We start from the raw sequence: 26,450 nt of genomic DNA on the forward strand, positions 1-26,450 counted from the left end.
CATATACTGTGATACAGCTAGTGTTGGGTTTTTAAAAACTCGAATTTCATACAGTTTATAGATCTACATCTATATCTATTTTGATTGACTCTAGAATCTAGATTAGATCTAGACTCTATATTGTTTTAAGAATTAACATGGCCCCAAAGAAGAAAGATAAAACGAAGCAGTCAGATTGGCTTCAGTGTTCACTCTGTGGGAAAGTCTTTGTGCCCAATGATGCAGAGCTTCATGCTTCATCCTGTGACACTGATCATGGCTACATCGACAGAAAAATTCTGTACGGAAAAGTCATAAATGTTGAAGGCATTCAACTAAAAGGTGTGCAATAAATTTGAATAATTAGATCTAGATCTATCTAGACTATATAATACCATTGTTTTTATTTAAAAAAAAAATTCACTCGTAGTCGTATACTAAAAAATATAGGCTACTACACACATGACTGAATTTGTTACTTTGTAGAGACATGGAATGGTCTAGTCTGACTGAGTGAATGGATATATTATCATATAAAACAAAATTCTAATGTGGAGAGTCATGTATGATCATGATGTACACACTCACACTGACACAGTATCTAAGTATACTATAGATCTAGACATCTAAAAGATTCTTTCTATAGTCAGTCACAGTATAGTCTATACTGTCACTACAGATCTAGATCTAGAATGTCTTTATATCAGTGGATTTGTAGAGACATCCAAATTAAAAGAAAAGCAAACTTATGAAAACAGTCAGAGATGAAATTTATCATTTTATGTGACTTAATTTCAATTTGATTAAGAATTGAGCTGTGACTTCAGCTCTTAACTGATTTATTTAATAAGGAATTATAGATCTAAATGTTAAAATGTAATGAAAAATGATGCTAATTTTATTTATATATATATAAGTCTAGAACTGTTAACATATCATGATATTGTAGGCTCAAGGCACTATGTCTATGAGAAACTAACTAATAGGCATAAAACTTGGGAGTTTAAATGGTCAACTCTCTTTTAAAGTAACATCTCTGTAATCTGTAATTTAAGATAACTAATGCAAATAAGTTATGATGGGAAGAGGAAAATCCAGGAACATTTTACAGTGTATAATGTAGACATGTAATAGCATAGTAAGTTAAAAAATTGTCATTAATAAAAAAAACAAAAGAGTAGTCAAACCACAATAAATTATCTTTTAACTTGAATAGTATTGAATCAGGTTCCATTGCTTAGGGTTATAGCTTAAAAATACTCTGGAAACAAGTAAAAAAAAAATATAAATTAAATATGCGCTACTATTATAAACACAAGCAATTTCAATATATTCTAAGCTAGGTTCTTTATTATCTTTTTAAGTCCTTGCAAAGTAAGGGACAACAGTACTTTATGTTAAAATTTTTTATCTTGGGTTAAGAGCTGCCATTTTGAATTTCAGGATTTTCAGGGTGTCCATGAATCCACCTCACTTTATTGGGTATAAACTGTCGTTTTGTGGGGGAAAGTAAGGGTGGTTGGTCATTGTGCCGACCACATGACACCCTGCTTGTTAGCTGTTGGCCAAGAAACATCTGCCCTATAGATCACAAGGTCTGAAAGGAGAACTTTACTTTTTTAAATTTTCTCTACTAGATGACGCTCCTCTTATGGAAAGATTTTATTTTCTCTACTAGATGGCTCTCCTCTTATGAAAACATTTTATTTTCTCTACTAGATGGCTCTCCTCTTATGGAAACATTTTATTTTCTCTACTAGATGACGCTCCTCTTATGGAAACATTTTATTTTCTCTACTAGATGACGATCCTCTTATGGAAACATTTTATTTTCTCTACTAGATAGCTCTCCTCTTATGGAAACATTTTATTTTCTCTACTAGATGGCTCTCCTCTTTTGAAAACAGTAAGAGAATACAACAGTGTTGTTTGGCTGTCCATTCCTGCAATGCAGCTCTGTGGCTTGTCTATAGGCCAGCCTTGTGTCATCAATAAGACTGTTATAAAAAGAGCTTGGCCTAACCAGACCCCAAACCTAGCCAGTGTTGCTATGACAACAGAATGCATGAATGAGATGACTATCCAGAAAGGTGACACTGTGACCGTGGAGAAATTAGTTGCGAAAGGAGAAACGGCATTGACGCTCGAGTTAATTTTACAGTAAGTAGGTGGCCATTTGATATTGTGAAGTTAATCCATTACTGTGACCATTCTTGGACCTGTAACTCAATTCCCATAACTCTTTTAAACAAAGACATATATATACAAACATTACATTTTATATATATGATAAGTATGAAACTGTTTAAAAATATGCATATAAATGACTGTTTCATTCATTATTTATCTATATTTGTAAAGTGTTGGTCAGTATTCACAGTATTCAGTTATGATACAACACAATTTTTGTTTGTTTGTTGACAGAAGCTATTAATCACAATTGCATCTTCATATATATATATAGCATATCTTGTATCTGCTGCTTTGTTACCATTTAACTTTGTATAGGTCAAGATATTCTGGGCTTCAAACCAATTAATTGTCTAAAAAATGTATTCTTATAAATTCAAGGTTAATTGGCTGTGAAGTAAAACCTTTAACCAAAAGTTTTGAGAATGATGTAAATTAAGTGTAGATTATCATTGACCTGGTCATATAGTTTTACATACAGTTTCTTTATTTGCACATGTTTTAGACTGAAATTTATTTATAAATAATGTAGATGATTAACAAACAATTTATCACTTTGCTTGGAATAGTTCATATGTTGCTTTATGAGAGAGATATTGCATCTAAGTATATTGGTTCATTTGTTAAAAATATCTATTGTTTCAGAGAACAGAATCCGCTTTTTGAAACTAGTGAATTCTGTGCTTTTGTGTCTTCTTATTTAGGTGAGTTTTTTTTTTTTCTTTGTTTTGTTTTTTGAGCAATTGAAATAAAATTTCTTCTTTTCTTTTTTTAATATATATGCTAATCATGATGTCTGTTAATTAACAGAGATAAATGAATTACACATTCATAACAATTTTTCTTTGACAGCTCTGCATTATTTCTTTTAAATCATCCTTTTCACTTTCATGAAAAGATGACACTATTTTGAAACTTGGATACCTCACTTGGATACCTGTTAACAAATAAATATTTGGTTATTTAACTTTAGATTTGTGTAATGTTGCAAGGAGAAGTTGCATAAATGTGCTGAAATAAATATTTATGTTGAAGAAGACAGCTAATGATGTAATTAAAACGTTTACCTTTTAAAACTTTTCAAATGAGAATTATGCAATATGAAATGTTTATTAAACACCTATTGATAGACTTACACAAACATTATACTGTGTTACAGATGGTAAATATGTTACTCAAGGAACTCCATTGACCATTCATTACTTTGGACTGCTGTGTCATTGTCTTGTCTCTGGTGTTCACGCAAGAGCAGAAAATGTTCAACAAGTTCCTGCACTTGATGTCTTCAACAGTTGCACACCATCTAAGGAAAAGCATCAGAGCAGCCTCAACAAATCGTCTCATGATGAATCATTATCAGGAGAGGACTTATTAATAAAAGAAGCTGATACCTCATGTCTTTCAACTACAGACATTAACTTGTCCATGGCTTCCTTGAACATTTCTAACACATCCTTAGAAGAAAGTTTTTTGTTTCAAAAGTCACCATCAACGCCGAGATTCCCCAACATCACATCTCTAGGTCAGGTCTTTCTTGAAGACGATCAAGACAAAGTCTCATCTGGTTTAAACTTTTTCCTCGTGTCCTCCAAGTTCACCAAATGTAGTGTAAAGCCCAAAAATGGGATGGAAGCAACGAAATCAGACTTTAAGTTCACCTTGTCAGATGTGGGAGGTTTGGCTCAACAAATATCAGAATTAAAGGCAAGAATCGCAAGAGGTATAGTTTCATTTAAAAATTCCTGATTTTTCAGTCTGTTTTTTTTTTTCTGTACTAAAAATAGAAGACACATGTCTTTAGTCTCTTTTTGTTTTCTTTATAAATACTATACTGGTATGTGACTTTTATATTTTATTTATTATTTTGGTATTGTGAAATAGTTTTCATTAAATTGGTCATCTTTTGTCTTTATTGTGTGGAAAATTTGAGGCATTTTGTTTGCTTTTTTTTTTTTTTTTTAAACCATATCATTCATTTAGGAGTATTTTGTTTCTCTCTTATGTTTAACTCCCAAAGTCCCATGATTTCTTCTTCTTTGTTCTCATTTTTATCTTGTAGGGTTCAGCCGAGTAGTCTATGATGAGAGCTGGGCAGTGGTTTCCAGATCTGACAACTCTCCATATATAGTTTTTTTTTCTATGGGAGGGAGGGGGGGTGCAGTGTCTTAATCAGGACACTCAATAGAGTATTCAGCTTTGAAGGACATGATCAGCATTTTCTGGTGATGCTCCACAAGAGCAATGTCCCTATTTTCAGCTTCCGGAACATGTGTTGTCTCATTCTGTTGTCCCATAATTAATTCTTAGTTTATAGATTATAAATATGCAGTCATGTATTAATTTCTAAATATGCAACGATATATAAAAAGAATAGATATGTTTTGACTTATGTTTATATGTATATGTAACAGCTCTATGTGCAGACAGTGGCAGTTGTTGCATACTTGTACATGGACCACCTGGGACTGGCAAATCTTTACTAGTCAAGGCAATGACCACTGAGCTAGGACTACCAACTTATTATCTGGCAGGTGCAGATATCTGGAGCAAGTGAGTTCTTCTTCTTCTTCATCGTTCTCATTGTTATGTTGGAGTGTTCATATGACTAGACCAATACATGAGATGAACTGCGCAATGGTTTCCAAATCAGGGAGTTCTCCATATAGTTTTCTTTCTATTGGGGTGATTTGGGGCCAATGTCTTATACGGGCCTCTTGGTAGAGAGAGCAGTTTTGGAGGACGTGGTCAGCATTTTCTGGTGATACTCCACATGGGCAGATTTCACTGGTTCCAATTTTGAGCTTCCGGAACATGTGTTGTCGCATTCTTTTGTGTCCAGTCCTGAGTCGAAAGATTAGACATTGGTCTTGTCGGGATAGCTTATAGTAAGCGTCATCTTTCTTGTGATTTGGATGGGAGCTTGTCCATTTCTCATTTATTTTATCTACAATTAATTTCTTCATTTCTTCTGGATAGAGTGCAGAGTTTACTTGTGAGTTTGTTCTCCCACTCTTGGCGAGTGTGTCAGCCTTCTCATTTCCTGCTTGTTGTATATGTGAGCTGGTATCCATTGAATAACAGTTTTTTTTGCTGTTGTTGTTGAGCTTTGTAAGTGCTGTTCTGAGGTTTTTAATATAAGGGGAATCAGAATTTTGCAAGCTTCAGCAAGTGAGTGAAGAGTTAATTTAATAGGAATATAGTAATGAATATGAAACACAGGTTTTTCTTAAACTCCACATTCAGTCCTTGATTAACCTACGTGTGCACTTAATCATGCACTTGATTTTTGATTTATTCGATCAATAAAAACTCAAAGAGGAATAAGTGTAATAATCAAATGGTGCCCCATGCAGAACTTGTGATCTTAGAGGGCAGATAATGTAAAGCTCATCTGTTTTTTTACGGCAGATAATTAACTAGAGTGTTGCCAGCACCACCGTCTCTACCTTCCCAACTAATATGTCAGGTCATTGGTTAATATGCATGACACGTAGGACGTAATCATCTTCTTTTTTGAAGTAACATCTGAATTATATAAGATAAGATTAGATACTCATTAGTGAGTTTGGGTTGGACTGGGGACACCCTAAAAATCCAAAAGTTCTAAATTCCAGTCATCCCAGGAGTTCAAACTTGTAGATCCCCTCGGTTCAGAAGCCAAGCACTTTACCACTCAGCCCCCATGTCCCCTCAGAGTTAAAGTGTAATTATAATAGAAAGATTTGAATGTACTTTGGTACATAAAGTGTAAATGTTAGGTGACGTTTCGCAATTGACTTTGCTGCTTTTAAATTTGGTTTTGTGGTCAATGGTGCTGTATATATGTTTAATACAATGTCACTAACTTTTTTTTGTTGTTGTTTTTTTTGTTTACAGATTATTTGGAGAAGCAGAATCTAACCTGAGAAAAACATTTTTAATGGCTCAAGAAAGGTAACCATGTAAATTACTTTGACCACTCTTATTATTTTATACTTTCACGTTGTCATGACATTGTATAGAATAGAGCTTGGTGAAAGAGTCGTCATAGAAACACCTTTAGCTGTTCATTGCCAATATTTTCTATTCATATTTTGTTCAATTTGTTTCTTTTGAAGCATATACTTTTCTTTTGAATGACGGTTGTTTTATTTGTAATGCATGTAGAGCCCCGAGCATAATTGTCATTGACAACTTTGATGTGGTGTGTCCAAAGCGTTCATTGAACACGGCTGGTCAGCAGGAACACAGAATTGTGGGAACACTTCTTTCTTTGATTGACAACTTGGTGGCGATGGTAAGCAAGACTATTTTTATAATTTTTGACAATGCTGAAATAGCAGAGTAGGCCTATTTGAAAATACATCCTTTAAGTTAGCCTTTGAAAAATAAATCTCTTGACATTTTTGTTTAATTTTGTTGTTTTTAGAAAATTGTATTACATGACTTGTGTCTTGAATTTTGTTTACAATAATGTAATCTTCAAGTATGAAGATGGCGGTGCAGTATTTCAAATGGATCTGCAATCCTAGCTGTGATTTACAAAATTTGCCAGATCCAGTGCAGATAAACCACTGTCTGTCTGTGGTGGATTTAAGCTCTCATTTCACCTATTCCTGTCTTCGGCAATAGCTTTCCTTTTTATGTATCCCATCATCCCATGACTCTTGTAAGAGATCTTTTTTTGTAAGTCACTCACTGCAAGATGTTCTACGCCAGTTAAGTCAAGCTGGCGTTTGAGCAAGTCTGTAAAAAATGTTCTAGGGGGATACTAATGTTATGACATCCACCTTTAGGCTGGCTAACAAAAACTGCCTTGGTCATCCCCCATATGGTATAAGTACTCTGCTTAGCCTAGTTCCTCTATACTATCTACATCAGTATTCAGCAAAGCAATGCCATTGTGTATAATTTATTAATAAATAACTTAAACTAGCTAACTTATGTGAAAATTGTTAGTTTTTTTTTTTTTTTTAAATTTTACAAGCTGTGAATAATATCACTTGGTTGTTGAGATCATTTATCAAATTAACTTTAATGTAAAATGATAGTCTTCAGGGGCATCCAGCTAACTCTAATGGGTACCTGACTTTAGTTGGGGAAAGTAAAAGCGGCTGGATGTTGTGCTGGCCACATGACACCCTGCTTGTTGTTGGCTTACTTTTGTCCAAATAAACAGATGACCTTTACATTATCTGCCCCATAGATCACAAGGACTGGTGGGGGGCCCATTTTACATTGATGATTCATTTAGTTAAACGAAAACAATCACATCAGTTCTTGGTTTCATTTATTTGAATATATGAAATTACAGTATATTTTGGCCATTTGCTGAGTCTACACAATTGCAGCAGTTGATTCATTCAGAAGAAATGTTTTCTTTTAGAAAAATCCTGCTCCTGTTGTGGTGATTGGCATCACCAATAAAAAAGATGACCTTGATCCCGCTTTGAGGCGAGCTGGAAGGTTTGGTTGCGAGATTGAAGTAGGTGTGCCAACAGCTGATCAGAGACTGGAGGTTAGTAACACTAAAAATTATTTTTTGTTGATTTTTTAATTGCTATTTTTTTAGAAATGTTGATAATAATACTGGCTGCATGAATAAATAACACAGACAAGAGGAGATTATTATTTTTTTTTAAATCTTAAGTTCAAAGTAGATGGCATAGGTTTACTGGTATTCTGCAGAAACCAGTTTGTTGACTAGTTTTAGAGCCAAATGTTTATGTTGGTTTACATAGATTCTCCAAGTGATGTTGACAAATATTTCGACCAATCTAACTAATGAACAACTGGAAATGGTGGCAAGAAATTCTCATGGCTATGTTGGAGCTGATTTGGCAGCTCTTGTCAATGAAGGTTGGACGATCTTGCTTTAATGTCAACATATTTTTGAAATAGTGGAGTCTGGTCTTATTTGTATTCTTATACTTCTGTTACATTTTTTTTTTAGCAATACTGCTTGCTACGCACAAACATGATCCTGACTCACCTTTATTTGAAGTTACATTCAATGATCTGGTTCAAGCCGGCTCCCAGATAAAGCCTAGCGCTTTGAGAGAAATACAGCTTGAAGTATCTCAGGTTAGTTATGCCAAACATCTTTTAACCACCATTTTAAGTCTGGGGGGATTAATTCTACAACTTGGCTTTTATATAATGTATTGTTTTGTGTCAGGTCAGGTGGTCAGACATTGGCGGAATGTCAGAAGTGAAGATGAGATTACAGGAAGCAGTGGTTCTGCCTTTGACCAATCCAGAAGTGTTTCGCAGGTTGGGTATCGCACCACCAAAAGGTCTACTAATGTATGGACCACCTGGCTGTTCTAAGACTATGGTGGCCAAGGCTTTAGCTACAGAATGCAAGTTTAACTTTCTAGCAGTGAAGGTCAGAAGTGTGTCTCTTTTGCATTAATAAAAAGGTCAAGTGACCAAATGATAGAACATTTCAAAGGAAGATTAAATCATAAAACGATATGAATTGTAATTTATCCATTACAGGGTCCTGAGCTGTTCAACCAGTATGTGGGTGAATCGGAAAAGGCTGTTCGGGAAATTTTCAGAAAAGCAAGATCCGCCTCTCCAGCTATAATATTTTTTGATGAGATTGATGCCATTGCATCTAAAAGAGGAAGGTTTGTTGAGTTGATGTCCACTTGGATAAGACACAGAATATTTCCCTAGCTGATTGGTATCTATGTTTTATTTTTCTTATCAGTTCTAGTGGCAGTGGTGTTGATGATCGTGTGCTGACGCAACTATTGACTGAGATGGATGGACTGGAGTTTCTGAAAGATGTCTTCATCATGGCTGCTACCAACAGGCCTGACAAAATTGACCATGTGAGAATCATTGATTTCTCATCTTATCATATAAATTAAAGATGTTCCTTCATTATTGATGGGAGAATGTGTTAATAGTATTGTAGAGTTATTTTGGGTGGATAAATTTATAGAATTCTATAACCATATAAAATCATTTATGATGGTTACCTGAAAACTAAACAATAATCAGAAGAAAAAAAAAAGCTATTAGCAGAATTTCATTTAATGGACCATCTTTTTATACTTTTGCCTTAAATATTTACTGGTACTTAAAGTTTTTGTCTTTTCATGACAGGCTTTATTGAGGCCAGGAAGATTTGACAGTTTGGTTTATGTCCCCTTACCGGATGATGCTACCAGAAAAGAAATTTTAGAAAAGAAATTAAGCAGAATGTGTATATCTGAGGACGTCCAGAAAGATTTGTTGGTGGAACTAACAATAGATTACTCTGGTGCTGAAGTAAGTTGCTTGAAAAATGCATGCCTCCTTTATAGTGTTGATTAAAGTTTGTGGTTAGCATAGCTATACAATTTCACTGAAAAAATGAAAATAACTTGTGTACATGATAAACTGAAAAGAAGTGGATACAAAACAGTTTGCTAGTCAGAACAGAAAGCATGTCACAGTGTGCAAGCCAGGAGAGGAGTGCTGGCCAAGTTATTAGGACACATTGTGCAAGCCAGGAGAGGAGTGCTGGCCAAGTTATTAGGACACATTGTGCAAGCCAGGAAAGGAGTGCTGGCCAAGTTTATTAGGACACATTGTGCAAGCCAGGAGAGGAGTGCTGGCCAAGTTATTAGGACACATTGTATATAATATGTAAGAAAATAAAAATGTTTATTTCTAGACTGATTCATTTTGAAGACCTTGGAGAAACATTGATATTAAAAAAGAATGTAATTTAGGAATATTTAGAGAACGATAAAGAGAAGGTTAAGAAGCTTGAAGAAAATACTAACAATGATGTAACCAATCCAGAAAAGTCTTTGTAGTACACACTGTTCACAGTATACTGTGATGGAGAGTTATTCAACAATATTTATATCTCATGTCTGTCAAGTTATTATTCAATAGCTACAAGTGATTTATATTTCTTTTGTTTATTCATGGCTGGGTGACTCGTTTTATTGAACTGAGTTTGAAAGCATTTAACTCAAGGAAAATATATTCAGTGCTGTGTTTCTGTTTAAGTGCAGTCATAGAAGCACCAAGTAACTCTGAACTTGCATATGCCATGTAATTTGAGGAGACAATACTGCTCTTCAAAACAAGTTCTAACACAAGGTGACTGAAGTCAAGTGATGTTCTTATTTTTCAACTAGCTAGTCTTTTGCTGCTGAGTTGTAAGCTCTCTGACATTATGTCCTAAGAAAAATTAGTGCGCTGTTGTTTTTTCATCTGCTCTGCACTGCCATACAGAGTGTTGGCTGAGTCATTGTGGTAATAAGGTCTGTCTAAGGTCTTCAGAGAAGATAAGACTGACAGCTTCTTAAGAGTTGTTGCAGTGTCTACATATAGGATGGGGGTGTGAGGGGTTTATTGTTTAGGTGAAAATTGAAAGATGTGAAGTCAAGTTGTATTAAGTCTGTGGTCTGGAGAATGTAAAACCCAAATGCTAATAATACATAAACTTTGGACTTTGTTGATTTGTTGTATCTCAGAATATATGTATCATAAAGATGATGTTCGGTCCTCACTAGCGCAGCAAATACAGATGTTAAATAGGCCAACTTGGTGTTGTACTCTAAATGTGTCAATGTTCTGATTAGTTTGACATGACTTCTTTATACTGTGGTATTGCAGATCATTCAAGTCTGTCAAGAGGCTGCTCTGTGTGCCCTGCGGGAAGATTTACAAACCAAATGTGTTCAACAAAAACATTTTGATCAAGCTTTGAAGAAAGTCCAACCCCAGATTGATCCAGAATTGTTACAAATTTATCAAAAATTTTCTAACTCAAGATTAAAGTAATCTATTTAAAAAATATATATTATTTTTCGTAATAATTTAAGCATAAAAACAACAAAATAATAAATGTTGATAAATGTTTTTATTGACCTGCTCCATGTGACAAAGTTCTTACACAGTTGTATAAACCCAAAAAAAAAAAAATTCATTAGAGCAACTTAAGCTTTTTCATTCCACAATTACACAAAAGCCACAGTTGAATTGCAGACTTTAATGAGCAATGGTCGGAGTTGACAGTCTTCAAATCTGTTTAGTTTACAGTTGCACACATATAACGGCTGTACAGTTTGGGAGTTTTAATTCTCCTTCATACAAAATATCAATAACAAATGTCATGCAGGCAATAAGTGCAATGCGTGTTTTTCATTATGATTTCAAACAAATGAAAAAATACAGATATTGTTTGAATGTTTTCAAAATACGGTGAGCAGTGCAAAGACGCCATAAACCAGAGCACAAGGGTAGGCCACCAGGAGCTGTTGGCTGTCCATTTGTAAGGCGGAGACAAACAGCTTTGATGCAGAAATGCTGCACCACAGCACAGTCACTGATACCAGAACCAAGCCAAATATTCCCCTGTAGAAATATACCAAGAAGCATTTAGTGATTAGTCCTGATCTAATAAAATAAAATGACAAAACTTATAAAACATACAATTCTTGAACTTAAATTGGTAATATTTCTGAGCAATGATCATCTGCTGGGGATAGGGAAGGTACAAGTCACAAGATAATGGCCCAACCAGAAAAGCAATTTCATAAGTTAAGTTTTTATTGAAATGTTTAAACCTGTTCGAAATAAATAAAAATTATTGTAAAAATAAAATGCTCCTACTTTGCTACTTTATAAACCTAGATTCTTAGATGCAAGACCCCCCCCCCCCAAAAAAAAAAAAAACAACTTAAAAATAAGTGTCGAAGTTCAAAGACGATAAATAAATAAATCTGTTCAACTATTGGTAAATATACAAAGTTTGAATCTTAATGTAGGCTCTATCAAGAACTTTTGTTTTTTTTTTACTTTCTCAAATGTATATTCTACACAATTTTTTTACAGTATCATGATGAGAACATTCAGTATCCAGTTTGTATAGTTTCATTTTGTTAGAAACTCTGTAGATTATTATCGCCAAATTTAAATCTCTATAAAACAAATCTTACTTGAGAGACAAAACAACTGATGAAAAGGAAAGGAAGACCATTGGCAGAAGACAGTATCCCAGAACACTTATTATGGTTCCTACTGACACACCCCCAAGACTCATCAAGCTGAGCAGACAATACATGGCCAGGCAACCAACAAGTCCAATGCCATAAATGTAGCCAAAGTGAATCTTGCCAGTCTGGATGATAAAATATAAAGTCACATTAAACTAAATCAAAAATATTGTCTCTGACATTTTGGTGCAATAGAGACATTATTGAAACATATATATATATATAAACACACACACACAACCATTGCTTCTAAGCTTGTTGTAGTCACTGGTTCAAAAATAAAGTACAATTTACTTGACTAGCTGAATTATAATAGTATAAGAAAGCTGCAATGTGTGGCTGAGATGCTAAAACTATCTGGCTACCTATTAAAAGGTCTCAAGCTCAAAGCTGTTGCTGTGCAACTAAAGGCACCAGAGAAAACCTTCTCCCCCCCTCCCTCCCCAAAATAGATTGGATCAAATTCTGTGCTCTTCATATCTATCAGTAGAGAATGTCCACAAGATCAAACCAATGTTGACATGTATCTCATTGCTTTAGGTATAACAATTTACAATGATTAAAATTACAACTTAATCCAAAAAAAAAATTCTGATACTGACCAACAGCAGGGATCCACCAAAAGCCATACAAAATACTAATGGGCCAGCCAGGTCAGTGTCCTGCATAATACTCTGGTCCGCGGACTTCATAGGATTGAGGACAGCCAGTGTCTGGAAGAAAGATTACAATAAATTATATTCATAGAATCAAAGTTCAATGGCTCACAATTACTTTGGCCAAGGTAGTAGCTATCAGTTGGTAAACACACTGCCATCACTGTGATGGAGGTCCAGTATTGATAAGAAGAAATAAGCATAAAAATACAAACAAAAAATACAAGATTTGTCAAATTCAAACAAATAATATCAAAAGTACAGAAAGAAGAAACAAGATGCAAATGGTTTTTAGTAAAAGTATTAGTAAGTTAGTGGCTGAGTAAATGAATTTTAAAAAAAATAAAAATTGCATAGAATTAGCTAGTGAGACAAATGTAAATTATCTACAATCAAATGTACAGTGGAGTAAGATATTTGTTTTATCAGCCACATTGAGTAGCATTGTCTGCTCAAAATAGCAGTTTGTTCTTATAATACAGTGTTTCCCAAACTGTGTTCGGTGGAATGCAAAGATTTCACTAACTACTGAAATAATTAATAGGCCATCTAAAAAAAAAAAAAAAAGCAAGTAAAATGTTTCGTTAAGGACAAAGTTTGGGAATCCATTACTCCACAGCGTAGATTCTGTTTCAGCGCATGAAAGGAAAAGAGACAAAATTTCCTAATGATAAACTATTCTTCCTCTGGTACTGTTTTAATACAAACACTCATATTCATCCACACCGTACAGCTGATTAATCTAACTGTTCAAGGTAGATAACCCACTAAATGAGAATTTGATTTTTGGGCTCAATTTATGGCATGTCGTCACTAAAAGAGGTACCAGAAGCAAGATACCCGAGAAAAAAACAAGGAAAATAAGAAGAAATGAGTAGGTCACACTGACTTTCTGTTTGTTGTTCTTATAAAAGACACCAAGGTTACAAAGACAGCTTAAGTGGAAACAATATTTTCAGAAAGAATATCAGAATGAAATTCTATCAAAGGCCAATGACAGAGAAGAATGGAGATAGAAGGTTCACAGATCTTATGTGGTGCCCCAACGGTCCAGCAGACCAAGGGATAGGAGAAAGTGAAGCTGAAGTTAGATATGAACCTGGCTTAACTGATGTCTTATAATGATTTTATTGATCTAATTGTTTTTTAAAGGGTCAATTCAAATCATCAAGGAAAAAAAAAACATCTGGCAAAAAATTTAATTAAAAATTCCTTTTTTCCCTTTAGTAAAGTGTTTCATAAATGTAACACACTGCAGTTCACACGATAATATGAAAAACTACTTATCAATTGTTGTTCTAAATTATCTTCTACTTATATGCATACTAAATAGATTTAGAATAGAAAAGGAAATATTTTTTGTAAACATAGTACCGGTAGTTAGTATGAAATAACTTACTTAACATAGCTAAAAATCTAAAACCGTTTGCATAAATGTGTTAAAATATGGTAAATAGTCATCTCCCTTACTAAATAGCCTCCTGTGTTTGTTGTGAAAATTGTGTATTTTTATAAAAAAAACAAACAACTGCTTGCTTAGTTGATCTTAAAAATTAAAATTATCGCTTTCAGAAAAGAAAAAAGTTGACGTTGCATCAGAACTTAGAAAAGTGTAAAATATCATGATGTCGAATTTTCAATATTTTTTTCTAGTTTACGGGACGGACGGACAGACAAACCACACAAAACTAATAGCTTCTATTCCCCTTTCGGGAGCCGCTAAAAATGAGCAATTTCTTTTATGCAGTCAGTCATCTGTTAGTCTGTCACGCTTAAATCTCAAAAATCTAAAAACGTAAACAAACTCCGATATAAAAAGTTGTATTGAGTAGTAAGTAGGCCTACATACAAAGACTAGTAAACAAAGGAAGGTAATTAAACACAAGAAAAAGTTTTTTTTTTTTTTTTTTTTTTGGGGGGGGGGGGGGTTAATAATTATCCATAAATATTTTATTTATCAAGAGAATAACAAAGATGAAACAGAGACATGTGTGTTGAACTTGAATCAGATTTTTACGGTCCTCCGAGACAGTGCACTTTTGTTACTTGACAAACACTGCACAATTTATGCACAAACATGTACACATGTTTTTAAACGAGATGTAATTGGCAGAGTGTCATTTGATAACAGTATATGTTACTTGTAATGGCACTATTGTCCGTTATCATTAAAAAAAAAATGCTGCTCATACTGGTCGGTTGCCTGATGGCGGCAGTAAAGGTTGACATTTTATTTTATTTTTACCAGGGAAGGGAGGAAACCTTCGCCTCTAGCAATGCATTCTGTTCGCATCCTTAGAGTTGTTCTTTTCAACCCATTCATGTTTTCCCTTCGTATTTTACGCTGCGATGAGCTTCATCAAATTTTAAAAAGCCAGCAGATGACTATCATTATCTCCCTTTGTCTAGAACTCACATGTACACAGATGTGCGTTCAAAGTGAAAGTCGCGCTCACTTGTTAATTATAGATCATGTACACAGCATTGCCCTTCTACACAATATGTATCGACACATCTTCTTCTTATATAATACAGACGTTACTTCAAAAAAGAAGATGATTACGTCCTACGCGTCATGCATTTAGTCATGTATGTTAACCAATGACTTAAATTCTGCCAAGTCACTGGTTTTCCTGGCTGGCTCAGGCAACCCATTCCATGCTCTAATAGCACTAGGGAAGAAGGAGTATTTGTACAAATTTGTCCGAGCATATGGAACGAGGAATGTGCCTTTATCTTTGTGTTTTTCTGGGTATTTTATTAGACCGTAGTGAGAAGTGCAGATAGGCAATTAATTAACATTAAGAAATCTAATTAACAAAAATTAAGGACTCGATAGTTAATCAAGAGACAACTAATTGAATTCTCCGAGAAGGGGCATACCAGTTCTTAATGTAATAAACTTTGGGCATATGTATTTAGCAGCGTTTCATTGTTCTATCAGGCACCAAGAAGACGTCACCCAGTGTGTTGTTCACACATGTGTCTACAACCTTGTTCTAATGAAATGAGTTGCCTCACGGTAAACACTTGAAAACAAAAACAGAACGACCAGTCAGTCTACAGGGAAATATCCGTAATTGAACGATCCCCCCCCCCACCTCCTCAACGCTCTTCAAACTAAAATGAACTAGACGGCAAAAAAAAACAACTTTATTATCAAATCAGTTTCAGTTTATGGCGGCAAGGCGAAGTCTAGGCTGATAGATTGAGATGGGTTTGTGGCCGAGCGTGAGCTGACCAACAGATCATTCGCGCCGCTGTCCGTGTCTCTAAGTGACGCGTGTTTTGGAGCGTCATTGGAATCGATTCCATGCTCACGCTGCTTGAAACCTTTACAAAAAAAAAGTTTTAATTTCCGATCATGATACAATCGTTACAAGTTTTTTTTATTTTTTTTTATTTTGCCTCACGTATTTCTATATATAAGGGCGGCAGGGAGAGAGAATCCATCTCGCACAACATTTGTTGAATGATGACACTAAGCCTTTCGCTGAGTTTAGCTCAACAGCCAAGAATATGGAACGGCTGTAGTGAAATAGCAAGGTATTTGAACATTTTTGGTGAGAATAGCCTGTTAATTTGAGAATACCGGTAGCCAAATATATGGCCCTGTTGTGATGAGTATAGCCGAATATATGGCTCTGTTGTGGTGAGAATAGCCGAATATATGGGTCTGTTGTGGTGATAATAGCCGAATATATGGGTCTGATGTGGTGAGAATAGCCGAATATATGAGTCTGTCAGTGATTCGGTATAGAAGAGCAATATCTTTAACAAGTAATCTCGCCGTTTTTTTAAAATCAAAACTACAATGCGAAGACACTTCTAACTCATTCCACTTCTAAATTGTAATCATTTTTATTTGTAAGACATTTGTTACGACATTCTTAGCGTCATCGTGCTGCTGTTTAGTATTGGGGATGATATTTGGCCGTTAAGCATTGTACAATTACTTAATATACAGATGCAAAATAGAGCAGTGAGATTCATAACAAACGAATATTCACATTTGACTAGAGTAACACCTTTAATAAAATCCCTAAATTTAGAAAGCCTTCGGGATAGAAGACTCAAAAGTAAAGTAGCAATTATACATAAAACACTGAACCATAATCTTCAAATACAAAAACAAAATTTAATAAAATACTCAGAAAGACACATATGCTAGGACAAAGTTGTACAGATGCTCCTTCTTCCCTGGTGCTATTAGAGCATGGAATGGGTTGCCTGAGCCAGCCAGGAAAACCAGTGACTTGGTAGAAATTAGGTCATTGGTTAACAAGCATGACGCGCAGGACGTAATCATCTACCTTTTTTGAAGTAACGTCTATAACATATAAGATTTATATATTAATTGTGAAAGTCATTCTCATAAATGGAAGGTATACAATGCAATAGAAATGAGAGTACAAATCCACTTTGGCATCTAAGCCTGCCTAAGCTTTACCTTTTAAAAGGATGAGATCGCGTGATAGATCACGTGAGAGTCTGTTTCCATAGAGATCAAGTTAATCAACGACGCCAAGCTCCTCTCATAAATACACGATGACGTCAAGAAAGGGAAATAATCAAGACATCCCGTGCTCTTGAGGTATTTCATTAGCGACCTCATCGAACTTCACTATCTTCATATACATATCATTGTCTGGCATCGCAGACGACATCTGGAAGAGGTCGACAGGGAGGCGGCCTGCATGGCCTGTTTTCAACAAACAGGGTGGTGAAAACGGGGGCTAACTTGTCACGTAATTGCATCTTGAATGTGCAACTCCCAGCAGCAGATAACAACTAGATCTAGTTCCACTCAGTTTTTTAACTGCCGAGTCGCCATGTTTAGTAAAGGGTGCAATGCTAGGATTAGTGCAAAGATGGGAGCCTAAAGTTGGCACGTTGAAGTCGAGTAGATCTCTAGCAAAAAAAGAAAAAAATGCCATCCACAGAGCAAGCCCTGATCTAGAATGAACCTTGACTTGTGAGTCAAACTCCTAAAAGAGGATAGTATAAGGATAGAGAAGTAGATTTCTGTGCAACACAAAACTAAATCACAGTGACACAACTTCAGTAACTCCCTTCCAAAAGCACACACACACACATATACCTTATCAAATAACTTGCGAGATTCAAACCAGTCAGCTTAGGTTAGGCAGCTAAGCGCTATTTCACAAAGCCAGCGATCTCAAGGAATTCATTTAGTCATTTAAAAAAAAAAGTTTTAGCTAATTTAAAATGTGTTAATTTCAAAGAGTGTTTAGAATGTCTCCAATGTGGAGAATTTTGTGCCGAGGCATCGTTAGTTCTTTCTTTAGGAATATTTATTTACATAACATGAGTTCGATAATTCAATTGCATTAATGAGCTATTTAAAGATATCCCTCTATATGAAGGTCTGCTTTAGTGGAATTAAAAAAAAAACAACTTATCAATTCTTAATCAAATAATATCAAGAAAAAGTCAACTGCGAATAGAAATCAGTGCCTAGGGAATGCTCGCTCTTAGAGCTCAAATACTTCCATATTGGAATCTCAATAATCTGAATTAACTTAAGTTGCCTCCCACGGAACTGACGTCATTACCAGAACCAGCGACAAATGTCAGCAGGGATAAAATGGCGACCAATGATTTACTTTTAATCCAATGACTGGCGTTTTAGTCTAAACAGTATTAGCAGACGACTTTGAAAACTATTCCCCGTGAAAGTCAGATTCTATGAGGAGCTAGGAAAATGTCACCGGCGGAGAGGGGGGGGGTTATCTCATGAGTACAGATAAATCATACATAGTAGTGCCACTAGTATGTCATCAAGACAAGTACGAAATGTCAAGTCATGACCTATATCCTATGCGATAACAGGGCATTTCTTTGTTGGCTTATTTTTAAACACAATCAAGAGAAGAGTTCCTAAGGGATGACAAGCATACATTTGTTGCTGTTGTTGCTAGTGTTACTGGTAAGCGGAGTGCGTTGAGGCGGGTGTAACACTTACCATAACAATCTTTCAATACCGTTTGATCGTCTTATGAGCTGAGCCGAAGGCTCTTCGAGCTCAAAGTTTGAAAAAAAAACCTGTTTGGACGCCAAACAGTAAAAAAAAAAAAGACAACCTGTGGGAACACAGTTCTGTTTGAGAGAGACCCGAGTCAATGCCTATGTAAAGCATTGCTGTTTCCAATGCCTTTGGCCCCCCGACGCATGCTTGGCTTGCACATGGCCGAAGGCCGAGGACACCGGGATCCTCCGCCATTTTCCTTCGTTGTACCAAGCTAACCGTGGGGGACTCGCCATTTGTGTAACGGTCCCTTGAGGAACAGCGCATGGATGTGTGACAGGTTTGTGGTGACTCTTTTGCAACTCCGCGCCGTGCAATAGGTGGACTCTCGTCTACCCGTGGGCATTCCCAAGGGAGTCTTGTGTTGCTACCCATTTAGCCTAACCACTTCCTCTAATGGTCGTTTCCACACGAGCGCCACGATGAGGCAGAGTAGCGTGCTCGCGTCTTTCAATACCTAACTTTGTTATAGTCACAACGCTTATATTAACTCACTCTGTATGTTTGGATTTCGACCACTTCTACCCATCCAATCGTCATCAAATTTTGCATACAAGCTTACGCTCGATGACAACACATGAATCAATAAAAAACAACAACAACAAGGTTACAAGATAGTTTGTGTGGAAACACAAACAAAAAAATCAGCCCCCGAAGTGGTCCAGGTAGTGCACCCAGGCAGATAAAAAGGCAGGTTTCAATATGTTCAGGAAGTTTATCAGAAGCTATGATCTAAAAACTATGAAATACCACAACCTTACTTCCGTCGTAAACAAAAGGAAGAGGCGTCCATATCTAACAGTGTCGCTGATATTATTGTATTGTTAGGCCAACTGAGGTTGTCATTGCCGGAAGTGGTAATGGATGTAAGCACTCCACTGCCTATAAAATGCTTCCTAATGGCATGCGTCTCAAATAGCCTCTGACAACCTAGGAGAAGGAAAACTCTGTATTCAAACCTCTGCTGCCTTGCAGATATACCCAATCATGGGAAAGGCTTCGGGAGTCGACCCTGAGGAAAAATCAGGAGCTGGCGACCCTAAGGTAGTTTGCAGCACCCAGTGCTACACCCTGGCAGAACCTGCGACGCCGCTGACCCCAAACTGTATCGGTACTGCCGTTCCTTTGGATACATCAGCTGCGTGGATGGGAGGGGGGGGGGGGAACTGATGTGTGTGCGACATCATTCCGACCACAGCCAATGCCCAGGCATTCATCTCATTTCATGGAAATGAGATGATCCATAGTCGCTTCGCGACTGAAGGTCACAGATGTCAAGCTAGGCCAACTGAGGACATGATGCCACGTAGTACGGAGATGTTTTAAGTTACTATTATTGCTCTTACTACTATGACATTGTTGATATTCATATGTATTCAACGAATTGATTCTTAAGAAGATCTGGTTCAGTGCGTGAACATGGCCTGACTAATGTCATTAAATAATCATTTAATTGATGGTTTTGTTATGTAACGTGGCTACGAGCTATTGGCCATCATTGCCTACAGGCAGGGCCGGACTTAGGCCACTGCAACCTATGCAGTCGCAATGGGCCCCGCACTTTCATAGGCCCCGCGCTAAGTCTAGGTGTAACTTATTAAATGAAAACATTAAAACTAATATATAACAGGTTTTCCGCGGTTTCCTGATTTTCTAGGGGCTCCTGGAAATCTCCTGCAATTACACAATATAACAATAAGTCCTTTGAAATCTCCTGAAAACTCATAAAAAAATCTCCTGAAAACTCATAAAAAAATCTCCTGAAAAAAAGACAAAAGCTTTTTTTTTTTTTTTTTGGGGGGGGGGGGGGGGGGGGGGTACCAATTTTACGCGTGATAAAAAAAAATGGCATTGTAAAAACTAATGCATTTTCTAATACAAAATCTCAATTTTGACCTTATGCTTATCTCTACCCAAACTGCCCCCCCCCCCCCCCCCCCCCCGCAATCCGTTTCGCATAGGGCCCCGCGATTGCTAGGACCGGCCCTGCCTACAGGTTGCGAAGTTGCAGTTCAGTTTTCAGGACTTCTCGCCCTAATGATAGCACACATAATTTGTGGAAAAAAGTAGAAAAGAAACAAAAGAAAGAACGAAGTCGTCCACTGGGGCCGTCTCAAGACACTTTTAGAAATCACGTGTGTAATGAAGAGTTTGACAAATGACTTCCTTTACACTTCCGGTGTTAGGAGACAGGGTTCAGATTTAGGGTCACTCTGGGTGACTGTCATCAAATGCTGGACAAGAGTTCTCTCCTCCTCTCGCCATAAATACACCTACATTCCACGCCCACACACACCCACGTCAGAGGCTGGGTGCCACTCGAAAGCGCTAATGGCTCGATTAATTATTGAAGTACAACAATAAATGGTTCCCAGAGAGCTTCTGACACACTGGCCGCAGATTTTCTGACCGCGTGAACACACCAAAGGCGTAGTTAGCGATTTGGGGGACCGGGGGTGGCTTGACCTTTTTCAAGGGCCCCTGCATCTTGATATTCGACATCATGACACGAGATAATGTACTTTCATAAGTACATTAGTCTAAAATCCAATTAATAAGATAAGACGTATTTTAAAACAGTAAAATGACGTTACTCTAATAACAACAATAACATAGACCAGCTTATGTAAAGGTTTGCCTTTCAGAACTTACGATTATGGGGCAGATAATGTTAAAGTCATCTGTTTTTGTGGCCCACGGTTTAACGAGGGTGTCATGTGGCCAGCACAACGACAAAACGCCTACACTTTTCCCCAACTAAAGTCAGGTACCCATTAGAGTTGGGTGGACTCAGGGGCGACCTAAAAATTCCGAAATTCAAAAAATCTTCACCGAGATTCGAACCCAGGACACCAGGTTCGGAAGCCAAGCGCTTAATCACTCAGCCACCGCGCCCCCAAACTAACTTATGTGTTCACTCCTAAAGACCAAAACTACAAATATATGTAACCTTTTTTTTTTTTTTTGTTACCAGTACAGTCTTGCTGCTTTTCGTCCGCCTCCTGTGGCACCTCTCGGTACTTTCTGTCAAGTTCTAGGGAGTGGGAGGCAGGTACCAACAGTTCACCTGTATTGTTCAGTTTCCCAGCAGACAAAAGAGTAAGCATCTGTGTAAATAACCTTAACCCGCTGCAACAGGAGGGAGAGAGTGAGGGGAGAAATGGGACAGAAAGAGTGAAGGAGGAGTTATTTCACCCAGCAAGACGGGCACTCTTAGGGATTGAACAAGAGACATGAGTATGGCGTCGCGCTCAAAGGGAGACTACGAATTTTTTGGTGCGAGATATTAACTTTTGAATTTATGAAAGAGAATAACTGCTTTGAAAAGATAGTGTTACATGCAAGATGTACACATCTTATACCATGTATAATACCATGTATGGAGCCATATATGATGTACACATCCTATACCATGTATGATGTACAATTTGTAGTTTTTCTTAGCTTAATGTCTAACTCCTTGATTATTGTAAAGCATGAGATATAATTTATTTTCTCGCCAGTATTTTTGTTTTCACTAAGACATCGCTTCATCGATCACTTTGTCCACAAATGAGTTTTAAAATTACCTCCCTTTCTATGCGCCGCTCTTGCCAATTTTAGTTCAAGTTGATGAAGAGATAAAAATGGAAAAAAAAAAAAAACAAACATATAATGTCTTCAAAGTATGTCTGTGGCATTTTACGTCTCAAGAGACGATCCTTTCCCTTTGCAACTTCTTGTGAGACTAAAGAGGCCAATCCATGATGCACAGCTGCGGTCACAGGTTGGGCATATGTTAGTATGTATACTAATTCGTATAACCATAACCTGTCATATGAATCTCTATGTCGAGTCTATGTAGTCTGAACCAGTGCCGTAGCTAGTGATTGAACTCTTTAGGGGCCCCTGCATTTTAACATTTGGTATCATGGCATGAGATAATGGTGTACTATTTAATCTAAAAACAAATTTCGGACAATCATTTGGGGGACTCACTCAAGGTGGGGGGCCCGTGGGGATTTTCAAATTCGGACCTCTCCCTACCCCACCCTCTAGTCGCACCTCTACATAGAATTCTGTTCCGTCGTAATAAGGCATGAGTATTGGCAGCAAGATACGTCCGTCATTTGTTTACCTTCAGCCTCCACGGTTAGATCGCCTAGTTTTGTTCGTACCAGGCCGACATTGGTCCAACGACCACAGGGTAAGAAACACAAAGGCTCAACTGACTCAAAACAAATGCACAAGAAAACAAACCGAGAAAGGGGGGGGGGGGAGTTTGCGAAAAAGCGCCGAGCCCTCTGATGGTATCTTAGACCCCACTGGGTAGTAGAGATCTCGGTTACAGTAACAGAGCAACAAGGGGTTGGTGGTACCCCTCCCGACGCAGGTCCAGGGAGATGGCCGAGCGATAGTCAATTTTGCAGGAAAGTGACGCTAGATGCGGAACAGATAGGGGCGCAGAGTGTGTATCAGGGTTACAGTACACTCAGTTGGTCGTTATACTTATGTATACTCACAAGTGTCAAACTTCTAGTTAGAGTCTACTAAAAACAAAACACTAAAAAGCTTATCTAAAGGGGAACAACTCCATACTTACAGCCACAAGTCTCAGTACTGTAAGATTTAATTCTTTTTTTCCTATATCAAACAAAATTAATTAATTACCACTAATTAATTGGTTCATTTTTTGGATTGATTCACTTGCTTTCATTGACAATTAATAATTGTGCTAAATTTTAACCCTACTGCCAGATAGTCTACAGTGAAGATGACATCCTAAGCCAACGTCCTAAGACAAGAGTCGGATGACTCATCCTTCTGAGTGACACTCCTTTGACCACCAAAAGAAAACTATGGTTTTCTGACTTTTTAAAAAAATTACAAATAGATATGTTGGTATTATTATGATAACGTTTCAGCTGTGTGTACAGTGTACATTACAAATCTAACTGAAGATTCCATAGTACTATGTATCTAGTTTTATCTTTAAATCTATTTATTTTAGGTCGCCAAGGGAGAATACACATGCAATCTTGAAAGACTTAATTGTCTACAGTCTACAAGAACCCCAAGCGATCGATTACCGCCCTTGCATCCTTGTACAGCGTATGCTTTTCAGATCAGAAGGCACTATCAAGTCCTACCTCGATATAGAATAACTATGAGAGATATATTACATATACATTGCTAGTTGCTTTATCTCCTATCAATTTCTACAACCAGAAAGCCAAATCGACATTTTATCTAATTTGAGCCTTTTTAAAAAAAAATTCTCACGCATTAATACACTTAGATAGATCTACAGGCCAAGGTGATGTTAACGGCATCTCTTTCTATGGCTGGTGGTTAACAAAGATGACCTGTGGTCAGCACAATGACTAACCGCCTTTACCTTCCCCAACAAATGACAGTTACCCAATAGAGTTGTCTGGATTCAAAATTTAAAATTTCTGTCTCAGCTGAAATTCGAACCCTGGACCACTCCGTTCAGAAGCCAAGCGCTTTACCGCTAGGCCACTACATCTCCATACACAACAGTTACAGTACTCACAACTCAGGTACGAGGTATTCAACCAGTGCAAAGTACTAACCGTCTCTGACCTTTATAGTTTCAGTCACACACACACACACACACACTGAATCCCCCACATTCACATCACACGTTCCAAACTACAGTCTGTTTAAATGTCACCTCAGCGTGAGAGTCAGAAGGGAGAGCATCACGTGACCTACTTCTGCTCTACTCACGTCTGCTAGCAGTACATGTGGAGCATGTGTCAACCTGAACGTACAGTCATGTTTTCAAATCACAAACTGGGTTCAAATAGCTTCGCTAACACCGCCAACATTATCATTTGGCAGTTCAATGCACACGAGTCACGTGACTACTACAATGGCCAAACATGTAGCGCGCACCAGATAGCCTACACAATAACTAGATATAGATTATTATTATTTTATGATGAGCTAAGTAAATCACTAAACAATGCCAACACTCTAAGCCAGAAATGAATTCTATTCAAACACCAACATGGTTCATAATGCATATTTAGAAATTGTGAAATATGTAATCATGCCAACAATGGTGCTAGAAGTCTATGTAATCATGTCATCAATGGTACAACAAATCTATGTAATCATGTCATCAATGGTACTACAAATCTATGTAATCATGTCAACAATGGTACTACAAATCTATGTAATCATGTCAACAATGGTACTACAAATCTATGTAATCATGTCAACAATGGTACTACAAATCTATGTAATCATGTCATTAATGGGGCTACATTCTATGTAATCGTGTCTTCATTTGTGGAACAAGTCTATGTAATCATGTCATCAATGGTGCTACAAGTCTATGTAATCATGTCAACAATGGTGCTACAAGTCTATGTAATCATGTCAACAATGGTACTACATTCTATGTAATCATGTCTTCATCTGTGGAACAAGTCTATGCAATCATGTCATCAATGGTGCTACAAGAACCCCATGCGATTGATTACCGCTCATGCTTATATATTTTTATTTTTTTATATTTTTTTTTTTTGCAATATGTTTTCAGATCAGAATGGACCATCAAGTGACACCTCAAGAGAGATGATTTAGGAGCGGCAATAAGGTCAGTGCTACACTGAAAGAGATGTAACTCATATGTGTACTCTGAACAGCGGTTGTACCATGGATCCAATAAAGTCTTGTAGGCATCTTAGACTAAACAGAGCATATGATGGACTACATCTGACAATGATGTAGATTGAAGGACTAATTAGTAAGAACTAACAAAAACTACTAAGCATCTCCTTGTGTTATCTACCGGTTGTTACACTTAGTTTATCGTATAGGCCTACAGACAAGTACATAGCCTCTCCCTTAACTATATACAATTATATATAGTTGAGTAGTCCAGCTACCGAGAGACAAAAAAAAAAAAAAACGACTTTCTCTGTCGTTACATCGTATGTTGGGATCGACTAAGTTCATAAACAGTCATCGAATCTCTATCTTGGGAAATTCGCCATTCGGATGGCAGTTTCTGTCATGAGAAATCTACATCAGAGAAGGGGGGGGACTTAAATTAGATACACAGCCTGACATCTATAAAACAGTTGTGTTTGTGGGAGGTGAGAATCCGAAACTGGTCTCATGAGGCGAAGGTCAGGGCGATATCAATTTGCTTCTAGAAACATCTATTATCTCTCGCTTCGGATTTCAGGCATTTTTATTGTTATTGTGTGTGTGTGATTAACCAATTGGGTATAAATGAAACTGAGCCGCGACACCTTGAAATAGGCCGCGACACCTTGAAATAGGCCTCTAAATACATGAAGCTCACGGAAACCTCTCCTCACCTCACCGCTACCCATGTGTTGGCAGGTTCTGATAAAGGTCAACATTTCACTAGTTTAGGTACACGTACCACTGGCAGGTATTCGTTGGTCCGTTGGGGAAAAAAAGGGGGGATACGTGAAAGACATTTTCGTAATACAGTCTAATATTTCTCAAAAAGATTAATGGAGGTACTTTCAAACGTAAAGTTAATCCAAGGTGTACTTTCAAACGTAAAGTTAACTCAAGGTGTACTTTCAAACGTAAAGT

General features: G+C 37.0%; 2 protein-coding genes across 2 annotated transcripts in view; one reads left to right on the forward strand and one right to left on the reverse strand.

The window, feature by feature from the left end:
* Nucleotides 1–18: 18 nt before the first annotated feature.
* On the forward strand, nt 19–11,520 carry LOC106061463 (ribosome biogenesis protein SPATA5-like). The gene is made up of 15 exons (XM_056038314.1): nt 19–321; nt 1,863–2,139; nt 2,815–2,873; nt 3,329–3,889; nt 4,581–4,719; nt 6,046–6,102; nt 6,316–6,445; nt 7,535–7,666; nt 7,890–8,007; nt 8,102–8,232; nt 8,327–8,536; nt 8,650–8,783; nt 8,867–8,990; nt 9,268–9,432; nt 10,777–11,520. The coding sequence occupies exons 1-15, from the start codon at nt 138–140 to the stop codon at nt 10,942–10,944; spliced, it is 2,589 nt and encodes an 862-aa protein (XP_055894289.1). The 5' UTR covers nt 19–137; the 3' UTR covers nt 10,945–11,520.
* LOC106061465 (protein YIPF5-like) overlaps nt 11,005–26,450 on the reverse strand; it is a 112,832-nt gene continuing 97,386 nt past the window's right edge. Inside the window, exons 5-7 of the mRNA XM_013219619.2 lie at nt 12,761–12,871; nt 12,102–12,283; nt 11,005–11,517 (exon numbers count right to left, since the gene is read on the reverse strand). Coding sequence (XP_013075073.2) covers nt 11,355–11,517; nt 12,102–12,283; nt 12,761–12,871 — 456 coding nt within the window. The 3' untranslated portion in view covers nt 11,005–11,354. The remainder of the gene's footprint in view (nt 11,518–12,101; nt 12,284–12,760; nt 12,872–26,450) is intronic.

Source organism: Biomphalaria glabrata, chromosome 8, assembly GCF_947242115.1.
Source record: "Biomphalaria glabrata chromosome 8, xgBioGlab47.1, whole genome shotgun sequence".
In the NCBI taxonomy this organism is placed as follows: domain Eukaryota; kingdom Metazoa; phylum Mollusca; class Gastropoda; family Planorbidae; genus Biomphalaria; species Biomphalaria glabrata.

What these genes read in the sequence shown, in the direction of transcription:
- LOC106061463 (XM_056038314.1), top strand. Translation starts at nt 138, where the DNA reads ATGGCCCCAAAGAAGAAAGATAAAACGAAGCAGTCAGATTGGCTTCAG. An exon ending in TTGACAACTTGGTGGCGATG is followed by an intron (nt 6,446 to 7,534) that starts GTAAGCAAGACT and finishes GTTTTCTTTTAG; the next exon opens with AAAAATCCTGCTCCTGTTGT. An exon ending in CAGCTGATCAGAGACTGGAG is followed by an intron (nt 7,667 to 7,889) that starts GTTAGTAACACT and finishes TGGTTTACATAG; the next exon opens with ATTCTCCAAGTGATGTTGAC.